Genomic DNA, 17655 nt, shown 5'->3' with positions numbered 1-17655 from the left:
TTTCTGCTTAACCATTCTCTGGAATGCTCTCCCTTTCTTCTCTGAGGATCTGTCTAACCTACTGACTCCTCCTGAAGATAGTGCAGTTTATGAACTGACAATAAGCAAACCAAATTCTGTCTACTACAGTAGCTAACATATCAAAGGATCCAGTCAGAATAGATTAACAAGCTTTTAGCACCCTAATTGGTTGGCTGACTTAATTCTTTCTGTTACTGCTTTGTAATCAGTTTAGCACATGAACACAAAAAGCTGTTATGTGATAATGTAGCTCCAGCTATAACTGTACTTGGAAATTAATTAGGATTGTGGTGCATATAATCAAGGCGTCCTTGGAAGGGCTGTAAGCATCAAACAGCATATTTGCATGAGACTATGAAAATTTATTTCAGCAATAAATACTAAATTAGATTATTATGTTGAAGATTTTTCTTTCTTTGTCATCAGCTATTGCAATGCTTAGGGTCTGTATTCCTTCCAGAAGCGACTTTACTTCAGGGATGTAGCACCTGCATATGGTTTTAGTCCTACAGTTGCCATTTCCTGTTTCCATAACTTTTGGATCGGAACTATGCAGCTCTTAAAGCTCATTATTTCTTACTATATTATTCTTTCTTAACTCTTCAAGCACTGACATTTATTATTATTATTATTATTATTATTATTATTATTATTATTATTATTATTTATTCCATTATTATAACCCATTTACACTTCTGTTTCCTTCAAAATACTTTTTTAAAATTTCCCCTTCTAATTCACCTTTGCTAAACACTGCCTTTCAAAATAATTTGCTCTAGTGTATTTTCCTAGCCTTTTTTCCCATGAGGATAATTACAGGGAAAACTGCCCATTTGCATTATCCTTTGTGTCTTAATTTGATTGCTTTATATAAATGGGGTTTGTTTGGAGGACTTTTTTGTCCTTTATTCTTTCTTGCCTTGTCTTTTCAGCTGTTGTTTGGATTTGGTTCTTTTTTCCCCAGTGGAAGCCTTGCAAGGCATTGGGCTTTCTTTTAGAATAGTTTCTAGCTGCTCTATTATTTTTGTTGCTTTTAGGAGGAGAATTTCACAATAGCTGACCTCATATCCTTATGAGGAGAGAGAAATTCCTTCAGGGGTGATTGTAGAGCACCTGACAGTAGGGGAAAAAACAGACTTCCTAGGAAAGGTTTAACCCTTGTGGGTACATAAATCTCCAAGCCTTCATTTTTCTATCAATAGCTATTAGCTTATAGTATAAACTAAGTACGATGCTATTTTGCACTTCAGTGAACAGATGTGCACACATCTGTCTCAATCTGTCTTTCCTGCCTATTTCATGTTCCATTTATCTGTAATTTAACTACCATGAGTGAATGAATGGGTTTTGTAGTAGGGTTTTTTTGTGGTTGATAAGGGTTGTTTGTTTTTTGTTGTGGTTATTAATCTTAAAATAAATTAGACCACTGAAATAGCTGTGATTGTCATGATCAGTGTGCTCTAGCACCTCCTTAACCCATACTGGTCCCAGAATACCTTGAGGTGGGAAAATATTGTCTCAGTTTTACGGGTGAGGAAATTATTGTTTTACAGATGAGGAAATAAAAGCGCAGAGCCACTGCTCTTCTGTAGACAAGGGTTCATGGTAACATGCATTTTCAGTTCTTGAGTTCTGACAACTGCTCCTGATCTGTCAATCAGAAATGCATATAATCATCTGGTCTTCATGCACAAAATGTAAAGGATGTAAAACTATTCAAGTTGCTTTAGCTGAAGCAGTTTCTGTCTAGCTCCAGTGGCTAGGTAATCTTCATCCTCCGTTCTTGCTACTAAATATTACCATTGCAAAATATGCACACAACTTTCTTGCCATCCTTAAACTTTTTCACTTTTCCTGTATTTCTCAATTATATCAATTGTTCAACAAAGCTAATTCTGCCAGTATTCTGCTGGTATTGAGTATCTGGGTCGTCTCTTTCACAGCAACTCTCCTCTTTTCTTCTTCTTGTGTTAAAGTTAACAAAGTAAAGTAAATGAAAACCATTGGAACATTTATATACAAAACAGCACTTGAGAAGTTTCTCTTCTGTAATACATCTTTTAAACCAAATTCTTTTTTTTAATTCCTGTTATCAAACTAAAAGTAGGGTTATGAACTCTATTTGTTTTTTTTTTTTCTTTCTCTTGAGACATAGTAGAAGTTGCTTCAATCTCCAGCAAAGCAGATGTAGACAGTAGATCATTTCCTGCTGATGGTCAGTGATGAGCATTTTGGGTTTGTAACTTCTTTTAACCCGTACAGGCTGATCCAAAAAGAAACACCTGCTTGCAAAGTAATATTTTGTATCCTTGTTTAGCCAGCTTCTGCTTTAAGAATGGCATTTCTCCTGCATGGGTAATTTTGGTACATGCATCTGTTCATTTGTCATGTCCTGTGACTTTAAATATCATTGGATGCTCTTTAAATAATACCTTTTTCAAACGAAGGTAGCCTATGTATACCATCAGTTTGCACATTCTGTTTTGTTCCACTTCACTTTTTTACTGTTAATAGGTATCCACAAATCCCAGACAGTGTACAGTGAACTCTGCAAAGTGACTTTTAAATGTGAGGGCTTTATCTTTTGGAAGTTTTTGGGTTTTCTCTAGCTACCCACAGGAAAACCACTTCTTTGGCAGTAGAGCTCAAGAAAAGTTAAAAAAAAAAAAAAAACAAGGAAAAGAAAAAAGAAAGCGAGCTATGGTGGTGTTTCTTAATTTAGGAAATCTGTTGTTTCCTGATGAGTCTTATGGCCTCAGGATAGCTCTGAGCTTTAACCTGCAGTCATACTATGTATTTTTATTTAAATAAAATAGGATTATGAAAGTTATTGTTTAAGGAGGCAGACACATAAATTACACCGCAGTGTACTTCCCATGAGCTTTGGAGGTTATATGTTGCTGGTTTTATACTTGTAGGGCTGGAAAAAAGCATTAGGAGAAGAGGGTCTCCCTTCGTGCTTAGTCGTGTTTGATCAATGTAAACTGAGGTGGTACAAAGTGCACTAAGGGAGAAATGAATGCATGAATCAAAAATGTGTGAAGCTTTGAACATCACAGAAAAATGCATGAAATTAAAGCCCGCTTTAATAGTATGATACCAAGACTTCTTTTCTTATCTTGAACAGAGTACCAGAGAAGCAGAAATCAAGCTGAAAACTGAAAGCAGAGTTAAACTTTTTGCCTTGGATCCAGATGCACAGGTTAGACTTCTTGCAAGGAAGGAGGGGTATTTTATGTTGATCCTTTTGAGATGAAAGCAACTTACCTTAATTTTTCTTTTCTCTTTTTAAAGAAACTTGACTTTTCTAGTATTGAACCAGAAGTGAAACCATTTGAAGAGAAATTTGGAAAAAAAATTCTTGTAAGGTGTAATGATTTATCTTTTAATTTGCAAAGCTGCGTTGCAGAAAATGAAGAAGGACCAACAACAAATGTAAATAATTAATTACATTCTGTTAATTCAGAAATGAATGTCCTAATGTTTGGTTGGCACTATCCTTAATAGCAGGGATTCCTTGCTGTGATTGAGAAATTTATATAGTGGGGATTTTTACTCTTTTAAATCAAAATGAAGGCCTAAATCATACAAAAAGTAACTTTGCTGCTAATATTTTTGTTGGGTGGTGAAGAGAAATTTTTCTTTTACTATCTTTTATGTGTTGTCAGTAATACCTAGGGTCATGGCCATATGTGTGCATGGAAATATTACTTATCTTTTTTTCATACACATTTTTACAGTGATCTAGCTGCCAGAACTGACACTTGATTATTTATTTTTTTACAAAATGTATAGGTAGAACCTTTCTTTGTCACACTGTCACTATTTGATATTAAAAACAACAGGAAGATTTCAGCAGATTTCCATGTTGATTTGAACCACGCCTCAGTAAGGCACATGCTGTCCAGTGCATCTCAACAAATGATGAATGGCAGTGGTGATAGCTTACACAGAATTCAGGACATCCATGAAACTGTCTTGCAATATCCAAAGCAGGTAAGAACTAGGAGCTTAAGAACTAGTAGGATTTCCTACATTATTTCATTGGCTTTCTGTTATGTGATGTAAAATGTGCATTCTCCTTCTATATTTCTCTCTTGTTTTATTTCTAGGGAATATTCTCAGTCACATGTCCTCATACTGACATTTTCCTTGTGGCTAGAATAGAAAAGGTATTACAGGGAAGTATTACACATTGTGCTGAACCGTATATGAAAAGTTCAGATTCGTCAAAGGTATGTTATTTTCTTCTGTGGTGTGAAAAAAATGCGGAGCCAAACCAGATTGATTTCAAATTAATAGTTATTAATTGAAATCTTAGTTATTTAACAGTAAATTCATGTACCTGAATAATTTGATTTAGTAAGTTGTTGTTATTTCTAGTAACTATTATTATAGATAAGAGAACATTTTATTGGAAATATTTATTTCACTTTTTAAAATTGTGACAATGTGATTTTTACAATGTCTTTAAGTGAACTGTTTTGACAAAAGAATTTTGGACTTCAGTGTGAAAATTGAGTTGAAAATTGTTGAACAGTGAAATATTAAATAATGGTTATATCTGTATGTCTCTCTTAGTTAATGCATCTTACTTAGTGTAACATAGTTGACATTTTCTTTGTCTCACTTTGTGGTGACAATACTTTACTGTAACTTTATCTGCATTCTTGCTGGTTTTTTCCTCCGGAACCACTGTGATCATTAAGCTTCTGGTTTTCTGTATAAAATGCTTTGCAGATTTGGTAGAATCCCAGGTCACTTCTGAAAATAATCCACTGGAAAATCTTAAGTTTCTAGGAATCTAGGATAGCATAACATTTTGATGTTCTCTGAAACATATCTACAGAAAGTTTTGTTAGTTGTTACTTCTTGTTTGTCAGTGAAGAAACAGAGGTTCAGTTTTTTTGGTTTACAGTTATGCTTAAATAGCCAAACCAAGAAACAATAGAAAAGTGTTTTTGTAAGCCGTGTCAGCTGCTGTTGACATTCTGCCTGTTTTCAGCTAAGAAGAAACAGTTAACTTTCACTCTCTGCAGGGCAACAGTGTTCTTCCCTACAAATCTGATGCTGACTAAGCTGCATGTAAAAAACCATGTATTTTTCACTTGGTCTTAATATAGATCAACCTACTGATTTGTTTTTCCAGGAATATGTGCGTTATTTTTCTTTGTCCCAGCTGTTGTTGCAAAACAGCAGCTTTGTATTTTAGGAGTCTGGTTTTGATGTTGACTGTTACTGAGTTAAAATAAACCTGAACTGAGTGTAGGTGATTTTGGTGTCCTTGGGCCTGAGCCATGTGGGGAGTTTAAGTAAGCCCAGGTGTTCCCGCATTTGATGCTGAGATCTGGACTTGTAGTTGCCCTGTGCAATGGGAATAGATAGTAGGAATGCTCATGGTTATATTAACTTATGCTTTCTGGCATTCAGTTGTTTATAATTTTATACAAATGAACATTTGGGAATTTTTCTTCTGTTCTTGTTCTCAGGGACTACACTGTATTAGTCTGAAACAAAATAGAACAGTACAAGCCATATAGGTCTCCATGTGGACAATGCAGGCAGCGAGTTCCAGTTCCCTGCAAAATTACTGCTCTGGACAAGAAAAAGGGAAAATGGAAGCAGCAAATTCTATAGTGCAAGAAAAAAAAAATCACCTTTTCTCCCCTTAAATGTTGAATACAGTGATTTAATGCTCATTACTTACCAAGGCTTTGTGTTATTTGTCCCTTTTTACAGGAAAGGGTAATGGAGAGTTCTCTCAAACACTCTAATACAATCAGCTTTTTATTGTATCAACAGCACAGATCAGGGATAGTATTCAGAAAGTTTTACTCTGTAGGTGGTTTTGCCTCTGGCAAAGAATTTTGCTGTATGTGTACATGGGGAAAGCTGATTTCTGGAAAAGAGAAGCCCGGGTGGTTCAGCTCAGTGTTGAACATCTCAAACCAGTGGGTTTCTAGCTATGATTGTTGTATGTGTTGGTTCTGTATAATAGAGTTATTTGTTCATTTAAAATTTAACAAAATCAAGAATTTAAGCTTTCAATGAGAACAATGTTGTAATGTCCATACATAGGCCGGTCCATGTCATGTTCATACAACCCTTTCCCGTAGTCTGTGTGTATTTGTAGTATAAGCCTTGCAGGTTATTGTACTACTTATTCTGCAGGAATGTGTTCTGGTACATAGGGTGAGCAGTGGATATAGGCAGGGGAACAAGTAAGACGGAAAATGTAGGGGTTTTTTTTGGAGTTGGAGTTTTGTTTTAAAAAACAGTTTAATTTTGCTCTAGCTTTCTATCTATATTCTGTATATAATAATATTTCTCTTACTTAATGAAGTATTTCTTATCAGAAGTGTAGATGGGTCTGTTTCCACCCACTAAATGCTGTGAAATCAGCAAGCTGTGCTTAACCTGAAATGAGTAGTTGAGGCATTACCAACTGTTTTTCCCCTCACATACTTAGGATTAATCTATAATTTTCTAAAGAAGATTTTCTAATTCATATCAGTGTCAATATGTGAGTTTTTCCCTTGTGTACTAATGGTTCAGAAAAATATAGCATTTCAAATACGGCTATTTCTTACATCCCTTGTAGGTTGCACAGAAAGTTTTGAAGAATGCTAAGCAGGCATGCCAGAGATTAGGTCAATACAGGATGCCTTTTGCCTGGGCAGCTAGGTGAGGACAAATCTTGTCAATCTGTACTTTTTCCCTAACTTTTCTCTAATGTGGTTTTTTTGCATCTCCCTTCTTGTAAAACTTAACAGGCTATTAAAATTATTTCTTGTTTTGCTTTGAATTAACCAGAGATTTCCAACAAACTTGCATTTCAGGTCTGTAGAAGGAAAAGAGTTATAAACATCCCTTACATTATTATTCAAACTGTTGATATTGCCAGCTGTTTTCTGTTGTCAATATTTTTTATGTTATTGAGGATGAAATGGTTCACACTTATTTGTTAACACTTATGTGTTAAACTCCCCTACAATGACAAGAATATGTAATGCTTAATGAACATTAATGAAGGATAGTGCAGAATATTCCAATTTGTAATTAAAAAAAAACTCCTGAAATTAATTTCAGGACTTTCATAAACTCAGCTAAAAACAAGATTTTTACTTTCAGGACATTGTTTAAAGATGCCTCGGGAACCCTGGACAAAAATGCAAGGTTTTCTGCTCTCTTCAGACAAGACAGTAATAAGCTCTCAAATGAAGACATGTTGAAATTGTTAGCAGATTTCAGGAAGTAAGTCTGATTTCCCCACTTGAAAAAAGAGAAACAAGCCAACCTAAAACCTTTTACTCTAATCCTGAGCCACACCCATATTTTGTTATGGTATGAACTGGAATGTCCAATATTTTGATGTATGTATATGATGTAATATGATGATATATGTATGGCTTTCACATAAAATGTAGAATCTGTATAAATATAACTGAGGCATTCAAACCAGCTACAGATCTTTTTCTTACAGGATTTGGGGGCTACAAGCAGGACTGAAGTATAATCCCACATTGTAACATGCAGTCAGCATCATATCCTGAAGTATCTCTGTGCTAGGAGTTATGTTTGCACAATATGCTCTTTTGTTTCTCAAAGGAAAACAAGTATGAGCATAAATCATCTGTTCCCTGACCTTGGACAGGGGATGCTGGCTCTCAGAGAAAGGGATTCAAGCAAGTCTCCAGTTCACCTTCCTTGGGAGTGTGTCTCAGGATACCTAAATAACAGAACAATAACATCGGTTGTCTTTTTTTCCAGAGTATTCTTAAAGACTTCATCAGTTTGTGTGCAAGGCTTACGGGTATATAACTGACAGATGACCATCTTCATGAAGTTTTTCATCCCCTTATTTAACAGGATGTAAAATAATAGAGCAGTGTCTGCTGCTTTGCAAAGAAGTTCCCACTTCTCTTACAGCACATTTAGCAGGAGTGGTGTTAACTTGAACAATCACTAAGCACGAAAGCTATAGCACACTAAGCACAGGCTATAGTTTCTTTCTTCTTGCTTAGCAAATCTGATAAGGAGATGAGGTTTGTTACAGATATTTTAGCTCACTCCTAGCAAGTGGCTGAACCTTTTGTTGAACTTGATGCAGCACGGAAATTGCTCTGTATACTGATACTCCTTACCATAAAGACTATTACTGGAATTGAAACAAACAGTAACTTAACCTGCCACACTGCTTTGTAAGTTAAGGAAGTGCTTTTGGTTGTTTCAGCATCCTGTCAGTGGAACCCTGTACGGTATTTCACAGGAATTGCAGTAAGAAAGGGGTTCTAATGTCTAAGGCATATCTATTGGAATTAGAATCCCAACTCCAACCAGAAGTTTACTTCACAGCACAGGATTCTTTTTGGGAAAACTTCGCATCCATTTGCTGTGCAATAATTTTAAAAAAATCATGCTGCTGACTGTGTTTACTAATAAAGGGTTGTGCATGATTTTGGCATGGAAAATACTTGTACTTCATGTTTCTGAAATAGCTATACCATAACATCTGCACTTGGTGGGTTTTACAGGGTGAATTTTTAGTCTAGAACATGGAGGAGATAGAAACCTGCTGATTTCTCTTCCCCCAGATTTATCGTACTACCATGAATGCTTATCACTGGCCACTGAGATTTAAAACTTACAGATTCCCTCTTTGCTGCAAGTGATAGTGAGTTACTACATGGCAAAACTTGCCTTTGACAACGTGTTTCATTTTGATTTAAAGAAAGAAAAAGTCATGCTTTTCCATGACCTTTGACACACTTGTGTGTCAAATATTTTGTTTTGGTTTTTTTTTTCCCTGAGAATTTAAAGGAAAAGAAAACTGTGTAGCTAGGCAAAAAGCAAGACCAGATCAGTCATGCACCCTCAAACCACCTTTCCTCTCATACTCCTATTTCAGGATATTACTTTTGCTTCTGTTTCCTATTATCTTTTTTTGCTGGCATCTGATTTGCATTTAGCCTGACTTTGAGGGCTTTTTTTTTTTTTTCCTTCCTACAGACCTGAAAAGATGGCCAAACTTCCTGTTATTTTAGGAAATCTGGATGTTACAATTGACAATGTGTCACCAGATTTTCCAAGTAAGTGTTAACAAACACTGTTAAATGGACATTCAGGCTTCTTCCTCTTCAGTTCTTTATTTGTTTTTTTTCAATGTATTTTCAGATTACGTTAACTCATCATACATTCCCATGAAACAGTTTGAAAACAGTACCAAGACACTCACAGCATTTGAAATAGAGGAGTTTGTTCCCTGTATACCGAAATGCACTCAGCCTTTTACCATCTACAACAATCATCTTTATGTTTATCCAAAACATTTAAAATATGACAGTCAAAAGTCTTTTGCAAAGGTGAGTAGAGAAAACCTGTGCCACCTTCTTTCTCAGGTTTAGTTAAGATTGTTTACATATTTATTTCTGTGATGAACCTTATGATTAATTGTTTGGGTTTATTTTTTTAACTGCTGCTTTAGGCTAGAAATATTGCAGTGTGTGTTGAGTTCAAGGATTCTGATGAAGAGGATTCTTTGCCTTTGAAGGTTGGTCTTTTCATTTTTGTGGCTGATAGAAGTAAACAGTGAGCATTTAGCTAAGTAACACTAGTACTAGATTAATTGATCTAATTTGGGATGGGCTTGAGAGTAACTTCTGGATGGCTTACTTGTTTCTGATAAAAGAGATTTCTAGAGTCCTCAGAGCATTTAATGTCTTTAATATTTTTTACTGAAATTCCAGGAATAAACTTGTTGCAAGCAAGGGTAGCTTATACCTACTCCCCAGTAAGTTAAAACATTAAAGATTTATATCAACTGCACAGACAAGCTCCATTTTATGAGCTATTGCAGTGTATAAAAGGTGCCTAGAAGAACAGGTGTATAGAAATTTAGAGACATCCTGAAGTGAAATCACGGTGTAAACTCTAATGCACAGCAGGCAGACTAAACGTCATGTAAAGAAACCATGTTAAACACAAGTTAAAATATTTCAAATTCTGGGTGAGACATTCTAAGCTGAGAATAAAAAAGAATCACAGGGTCTTTTTGTTCTTTGTTCCTTTTGTCTATTCTTAGTGTATCTATGGTAGGCCTGGTGGACCAGTATTTACTAGAAGTGCATTTGCTGCTGTTCTGCATCACCATCAAAATCCAGAGTTTTATGATGAGGTAAGCTGCCTTTCTGAAGAAACTTTTGCCAGGTCAGGTACTATGTAAGTTTCAAAATACAAGAAAGTATTGGAGGATTGCAAAGTTCTCAGTTGAATCAGGTCACCTTTCTAAGGACTTCTTTTAAATTTTTTGTGTTTGATTTGTGGTCTAGCTTCAAATAACACACAACCTGGAATTGCTTTTTAAATGTGGAACCAGTAACACATGTCAGTGCTGTAGCTGAAAACTTCTAGAGAGATTTCTTTGCCTTTCAGATTAAAATAGAATTGCCCACTCAGTTACATGAAAAGCACCATTTGTTGTTCACCTTCTACCATGTGAGCTGTGATAATTCAAGCAAAGGGAGTACAAAGAAGAAAGATGTCGTTGAAACACAAGGTTTGTGCACTAATGCTTTATTTTCAGTAATTACTAGGGAATTTTCTTGAAGTATGCTTATCTGGTAACTCATAATTTGTGTTATCCATATAATGCTTTCTTATTACATAGTACTGACTGAAAGATTTAATAAAATATTTCTTCTAATTTAAATGTTTTAAGTTTTGGTTTGGAGTGTCCATCAAATGTACAGTGTTTTTCAAAATCATTGACATTACTTTGTGCTTTCAATGTTTTATAGTTGTTTGAGTTCAAATCATTTGGCCTTTACAGTAACATTTTCTGTTTCATGAATTGCATGTCAGAATTACTTGGTAAGATTTTTGTTGTAAGGGTGTATGTGAAGTTTCATAATATTTAAAATTACTTACCTTTCATATTCTGTAGTTGGGTATTCATGGCTTCCTTTGATAAAAGATGGAAGAGTGGTCACCAATGAGCAACAAATCCCAGTGTCAGCAAATCTTCCATCGGGCTATCTTAGTTATCAAGAAGTGGGTGTTGGAAAGGTATGTTGTAGAAAATGACTCTAATCTTAAAAAAGAACCCAAATATTGGGGAGAGAAGGTTTGGTTGTAATTCCCCAGTACGATGATAAGATTTAAGTAATTTTCTAGCAGAATTTATATTCTTTTATAGTTGAAATTGAATGCTTGTCTGACTGAGACAAATCCAAAGAGTCATGGGAGACAAAAGAAAAAAAGTATTAGGGCAGGTTGAGTCAAATTCTTGTAAAAGTCAGAAAGTTAAGTTGTTACATACTTACTTCTGTTGTTATTTAGCTCGTATAATTAAGAAATGCTTAATTTTCATTTTCTATGGTAATAATTAACTAGAAGTTACAGTAATTTTTAAACATTTAAAATTATTTTGAGTTTATGAAGGTATGCAAATAATCTGAAGTCCTTTACTAAATTTTTTTTAGCATTTCATGCTGTCTCCTTTCAGTAAGTCCTTTATTCCTGAACAAGTCGTATTCTCACATCTTGATTTTTGTGATCTCTATACTTCACAAGTAAAATTTATGGTTGTATTTTTCAAAGCAGAAAGCTTGCATAATTTAATAATAAAATCATACCAAGGAGCATACAAAACAAAAATGTGATAGGGAATTTGACAAAGAGATTGAAATGCAGAGACAAAATTGACTAATTTTGGAGGAAGAGACGTAAAATCAACAGCAAGAGGTTGCTCTCCTCCTGTTCTACCACCTGGTCTTTTTTAAACTCTGCTGTAAGCTTTCCAGTCATCATTTCCTCCACATCTTTCATCTTCTCACGTTGTAGGTGTATTCTTTATGCCTCTGATGTTTGTCTCTGCTCATGCCCATGGGTAGAAGGTTAGGACCAATATGACTACTTGTAGATTTAGCAATAATATCTCTCGCTAACTGGCTGTCAGGGTCGGCATTCTCATTCTCAGTTCTTTGGAAATGGGATGAGAAGAAAGGACTGGCTGCTATGTATCAGTGACACATGTTAAGTTTTAAACCTTGTGAGTATCTGTGGAAATTCTTGTGTTATTTTTCTGAGAAAACTAGTAAATATTTCTCTCTAGTCAGAAGTTTCTTTCTAGTTAGAGTTGTAGGGGAAACACAATCTGTGACTCACAGAGAATCAGTTTTAGCCATCAAGGAAAATACTGTGGGACTTGTAAAAAAACATTTTAAGCTTCATAAATGCTTTTGGAAATATTGCCTGCATAATTTTGCTTTTTTTATGACTTTATTCATTGCACCTTGCATTTCTTCGGCCTGTTTTTTTCTTTTTGAAAAAAAGTGTTTTTAATGGCACTGCTAACTGGTTTACTTTAATATATTGCTACATTATTTTACTTTTCCCCCTCATGTGTGTGCAGCATTCTGGTCCTGAAATTAAATGGGTAGATGGAGGCAAACAACTGTTAAAAATATCCACTCATCTGGTGTCAACTGTGTATACACAGGTGAGTTATAAAACAAATTTAATTAGAGAGCCTTTCAGGAATTATGTGCGTTTATAGTATGCATAGATATATGGGAAGATTCTTAAACTCAGTATGCTCATTTCATTTTTGTCTCTTGGGCTTTTCTCATGGTCTCTTTCTTTTACATCAGATGTGAAAAACAGATCTTAAATGGAAGCTGTTCAAAACATGAGCTTTTTTCCTCCTGTCATCCATTCTAGTCTGACTTTTCCAGTTAGAGCAGGGGTCATAGTTGTCTATAAGCTCTTTACTGGCATGTCTTCAAAGCAATGAGCTATTAGACCTTTTCATAGCAAACATATTATGATTGATTGGGATAATTGAGTATGCTATTTTCTGCATGTCAGTAGGAAGCAAATATAGGTAGAATTTTGTATAAGGATATTCAAAAAAACCTCGAAATTTCATTTTAAAAATAAGACTTAAGTCTTCAGAATAGTCACTTCAACTTTTGTTTTTGAAAATTGAATCTATGGACAAAGATATATATTTATGCATATAAATATAAATATTTTTAATGGATAGTAATGTTAGATATTGTTTGTAATTTGTTGTTCTTTTTGTCTTTGACAGGACCAGCATTTACATAATTTTTTTCAGTACTGTCAGAAAACAGAGTCTGGAGCTCGTGCACTGGGAACTGATCTTGTAAAATATCTTAAGGTATGAAATGGCAGTGAATAACCGATTATATAATTAATTTATCCTTTTGCAAAGCCTTGGAGCTTCAGGCATTTTATAGGTCTCACTTTTCAGTATGAGAATTAGTATTGTGGCTATGAGTTGTACTAATGGAATATGCTGTGGAAAAAACCCACAAAAATACTTTCTGCCTTAAATAAATGTACAATTGCAATGTAAGAGGAAATCACAAAGAAGTTATGAGACAGTATTGGTCAGCCTGATGAGTGGTGATTTCAAACACTAATGGCTCAATTTGTCAAAATAATCAAATTTAACTGTCGATGGTAATTGGGAGGAATCACAATTCTTTATTCTTCTAAAATTTTGCTTAGAAGGTCATCATTGTCATGTCTTCAGTTCTCTTTCAGAATTAGATCAATAGGGTGCATGATTTTCGCTTCAGTTTTTTCTGATACAGATCACTTAGGGAGAAAGACCATCTTGTCTTCTGAGTAGTGTGGATGTGCAGGCAAACAGTCAGAGACAAAACAGCTTCTTAACACCTAACACTAAATGGAAATGTTTGACATTTGTTGTCTGCATGCATGTTCAGCAAATACATTCTTTTTGTCAAATTCCCTTTAATTCCCGGGAATTTTGTGGCATAATACTTCATAGGATTAATTGCCTACACTGCCTTTTCTGTGAGGGTGGTTATGTCTGTAGGATCTTTTGCATGTGATGGAATGCAAAGGCATATCAGGAAGAAATTGTCATTAATTCACTGTCTCAAATTTCCATTAAGTAGTTAGGGATTTTAGTTCATCCTGGGTTTTAACGTAGTTGCTAGTTTATTGTTTAGTTGTAGGTGGTATAATTAGTATTGCACGTAGCACAGGTAAGAAATCTTCATGTTTTTGTGGAACTTCTGTTTTCTAAACTAAATGTCTGCATTGGTGGATGAAATGCCAAAACATACCAGTCTCAACGTGCTCTTGGGCACAGACTTTTCACTGAATCATTACCTAGAGTGCATTTCAGTGGAAAAGTACAAGTAAGTACTTCCAAAATGCTGTTAATAACACCTAATTTATATCCATAATTTATTTTCTTGTAGAAAACATTTACTAAATATTTATACTGGAAAATAGCCTCAATTGCTTTCTATGCCATATTTTTGTCATTAAACACCAAATGGTGCAAGCATTTTATATTTTGGGAAAAAGACTTGCAATAAATTTTATGGTTTCAGAATTTGTGATTTAAATGCTGTTGATTCACAGGAGTGACAGTATTACTACTCTCTTTTAGAGCCTTCATGCTATGGAAGGCCATGTGATGATAGCTTTCCTGCCAACTGTTCTAAACCAGTTGTTCAGAGTTCTCACCAGAGCAACTCAAGAGGAAGTTGCTGTCAATGTGACAAGGTAAAGAATTTTAAGAGGTTCATAGAGTCTATGTGATGACTGGGTTATCACATAAATCTCCACCTCAGTAGCATTTTTGCTGTTGCAATCACAACTTTCTTTATACGTTTACTTGTTTTCTGACTTCTCTTTAGGGTTATTATCCATATTGTTGCTCAGTGTCATGAAGAAGGCTTGGATAGCTACCTGAGATCTTATGTGAAGGTAGGTAAAAGTAAATTGGATATTTCTCTTTTTTATTTCCCTAAGACGAAATATATTTAAATTCAGTTGCATCTGTAGAATTTCAATTCTTTTGTATTATGCCATAATTTCATATTTAATTCTGTTTTTCCTCCCCAAGTATGCATATAAAGCAGAACCCTATGTTGCTTCTGAATATAAGACAGTACATGAAGAGTTGACAAAGTCAATGACAACAATTTTAAAGCCATCTGCTGACTTTCTTACGAGCAACAAGCTACTTAAGGTATGTGTTGAACTGTTCTTTTTTACTATATGTGCTTATCTAGTAGTAACTGAAGAACAGGAACTAAGTTATTGAAATATGCATGTAGTGATCTTACTGAATGTTTTCTTTTCTCTGCAGTATTCATGGTTTTTCTTTGAAGTTCTGATAAAGTCAATGGCTCAACATTTGATAGAAAACTCTAAAGTGAAGGTATGTCAACTTTTGCAAAAAAGTATTCAAAGGAAGATCTATGTGGTCTCTTCTTTTTCCAATCACATGTTTCAGAAAGGGAGAGAAAGAGGCAGCAGGAGAAATCAGTTGGAATATTAAATAGTAAAAACTGCAGGGCTGGATTCAACATTAATATAAAAGAATAGAAACCTTTAAAATCCATGTAGAGCAGTCTGTGTAAATCGTCAGACTCTCTATTAGGATTTTGTATTCTTGTGTTACAAAGAAGTTGAGCAGTAGATAACACTGTGGCATTTGATATAAGCACTATCCAAACAAATGTGGGCTTTTTCCCAAGCAGTACTGTAGCTGTGATATTAAATGACCATGAGAACAGCAAGTCATAAACTTCACAGTCTTCTGTATGTAGTAAGAAGTATCAATATTTAATTTTGTGTTATTTCTTACACTGGAAGGAGAATGCTAAAACTTTAGAAATGTGGTTTTCTACAAGCTTAGCCTGTAAGCAGTATTTTTTTGCATTGGTGACAACTTTTTAATTTATTTACTTTTGGATTAAAGTAAGTCTTGAAAGTTTCAAGTAAACAACATAGTCTCAACTGAGTAACATATCAGGTTGTTGTGATATTGTTATCACTATTTTCACTGTGCATTTAGAATGTAACTGGAAGTCTGAAATACATGAGGGAGAAAATTATTGTACAATAACCAGGAAAAAATTTTGTAGTTCTACACTTAAGACTTTGTGGTATGACCAGTGGAGTTTTGAATCCCAGTTTGACTAACCTCATTGTCACCTTCTCTGTAATGTGAAAGAGAGAGGTGCAAAACTTGCTACAATTTGCAAGTATTCTCACCCCTGAACAATGTTGCTTGATTTGCAAGCTCCTTAAATATAAATTATTTAGCGAGGTTTTTTTCTGCCTTACTAGATAATGTCATAAATGCAACATGCACTCAGATACTTCCTGCTTATGATATCTGATAAAAAGATGCATTCCTATGTGCAGCAAATTTATTTCTATAACAAGAATTATGTTTAATTACTGCCCAACAAAGACTGAGCTACAAGAGCATTGTAGGACACTGGCATACTCACCAACACAATCTTTGGTTCTTATTTGTTTTTTCATGCATAAGTACTGTTTATATTTATAAAGGGATCTTTTTCAGCCTAAATGTCTATTTTTAAATTTTTTGAAAACTAGAGCTGGAGGTTTTGCACCACAAATCAAACACAAAGGAAGCAAATTTTCTAATCATTGATTTATTTATGCAGGGCCTTGACAATGACTTGTTCTGTCTAGGAATGTTGCTTTTAATGTAATTTAAAAAACTATTTAAATAAAAGTACTTAGACTACTTGGATGTTTTGATTTCAGTTTTCAAAAACAAAAGACATAATGACTGTACAATTGAAACAATTTTTGCCAATGTCATCTACCTCACACCACATGTCATTAAGTCTCTTCAGACAAAAGACAGACTCTTTAGTAAAGGTTGTAAGATGCATAGAAATAAGAGACTGCAGTGCCAAAAAGCTGAAGAGCACTTACTGACCAATATTCGTCAGTGTAAAAATTCATTGATGAAGACAATATGGGTAGTGAGTGGAAAGAAAGAAATTATGAATGAAGAAGAAATCTTTTAAGCTAATTGGCAAACTACCAAAAAGTAAGAGAAGAGAGTTCTGATTGTGGAAACTTAAAAACATTCTCATACCTGAAGAGCTGAGCTTTTGAGGTTGTTGAGGAGTAAGAGAGAGAAAGAAGCATGGATGACAATTTCCTCAATGATGAAAGCAGTTATTATCAAGATAGTTGCAGAACAGCAAAAAATGGTTTTTTTTTCAAGACAGAAATAACTATCTGATAATGTAGTTAGTATATGTGAACCAGCTGGTGTCTGCTTTGGAGAGGAAGATGGGTAAAATTAAAAGATTCCCTCTTATTCTTAAACTTGTGTTGTTTATTGAAGTATATAAAAATATTAATGCATTATACTTAGAAGCTTTTATACATGTGGTTTATGTCATTAAAGACTACCTTGCTTGAATTTCAGTAAGAGAAGCTAGTCCATGTTATATTTTCTTCTAAACAAATGATCCTTCTCCCATTTCAGTCTAGAAAATGAGAAAGTTCAAAAACTGTTTCTTCTCTCCCTGTCAGGTTATCTATATGTTATCAAAATAAGGTTTTTATATATTCTAGTGTTATGAACCATATTTAATATTGCATCTGAATTAATTTGTAGCTGTTGAGAAACCAGAGATTTTCTGCCTCCTTTCATCATGCAGTGGAAACGGTTGTTAATATGCTAATGCCACACATCACTCAGAAGTACAGAGACAATCCAGAGGCCTCAAAAAATGCAAACCATAGCCTGGCTGCCTTTATTAAAGTAGGTACAGAAGAGATTTG

The 17655-nt window shown here is 34.6% G+C and overlaps 1 protein-coding gene across 12 annotated transcripts in view; it reads left to right on the top strand.

The window, feature by feature from the left end:
- DOCK9 (dedicator of cytokinesis 9) overlaps nt 1-17655 on the top strand; it is a 97670-nt gene that overhangs the window by 42928 nt on the left and 37087 nt on the right. For all 12 annotated transcript variants that reach the window (XM_033051687.2, XM_033051689.2, XM_033051686.2 and 9 more), the window contains exons 10-28: nt 3149-3223; nt 3316-3456; nt 3817-4017; nt 4134-4256; nt 6623-6705; nt 7153-7275; nt 9031-9110; nt 9196-9383; nt 9506-9571; nt 10103-10195; nt 10453-10576; nt 10964-11085; nt 12434-12520; nt 13115-13204; nt 14477-14592; nt 14727-14796; nt 14936-15061; nt 15182-15253; nt 17489-17635. In XM_033051687.2, coding sequence (XP_032907578.1) covers nt 3149-3223; nt 3316-3456; nt 3817-4017; nt 4134-4256; nt 6623-6705; nt 7153-7275; nt 9031-9110; nt 9196-9383; nt 9506-9571; nt 10103-10195; nt 10453-10576; nt 10964-11085; nt 12434-12520; nt 13115-13204; nt 14477-14592; nt 14727-14796; nt 14936-15061; nt 15182-15253; nt 17489-17635 — 2127 coding nt within the window. The remainder of the gene's footprint in view (nt 1-3148; nt 3224-3315; nt 3457-3816; nt 4018-4133; nt 4257-6622; nt 6706-7152; nt 7276-9030; nt 9111-9195; nt 9384-9505; nt 9572-10102; nt 10196-10452; nt 10577-10963; nt 11086-12433; nt 12521-13114; nt 13205-14476; nt 14593-14726; nt 14797-14935; nt 15062-15181; nt 15254-17488; nt 17636-17655) is intronic.

This window comes from Catharus ustulatus, chromosome 2, assembly GCF_009819885.2.
Source record: "Catharus ustulatus isolate bCatUst1 chromosome 2, bCatUst1.pri.v2, whole genome shotgun sequence".
NCBI lineage: Eukaryota > Metazoa > Chordata > Aves > Passeriformes > Turdidae > Catharus > Catharus ustulatus.
The sequence above is the reverse complement of the archived record's forward strand: the minus strand, read 5'-3'. Positions and strand labels throughout refer to the sequence as shown.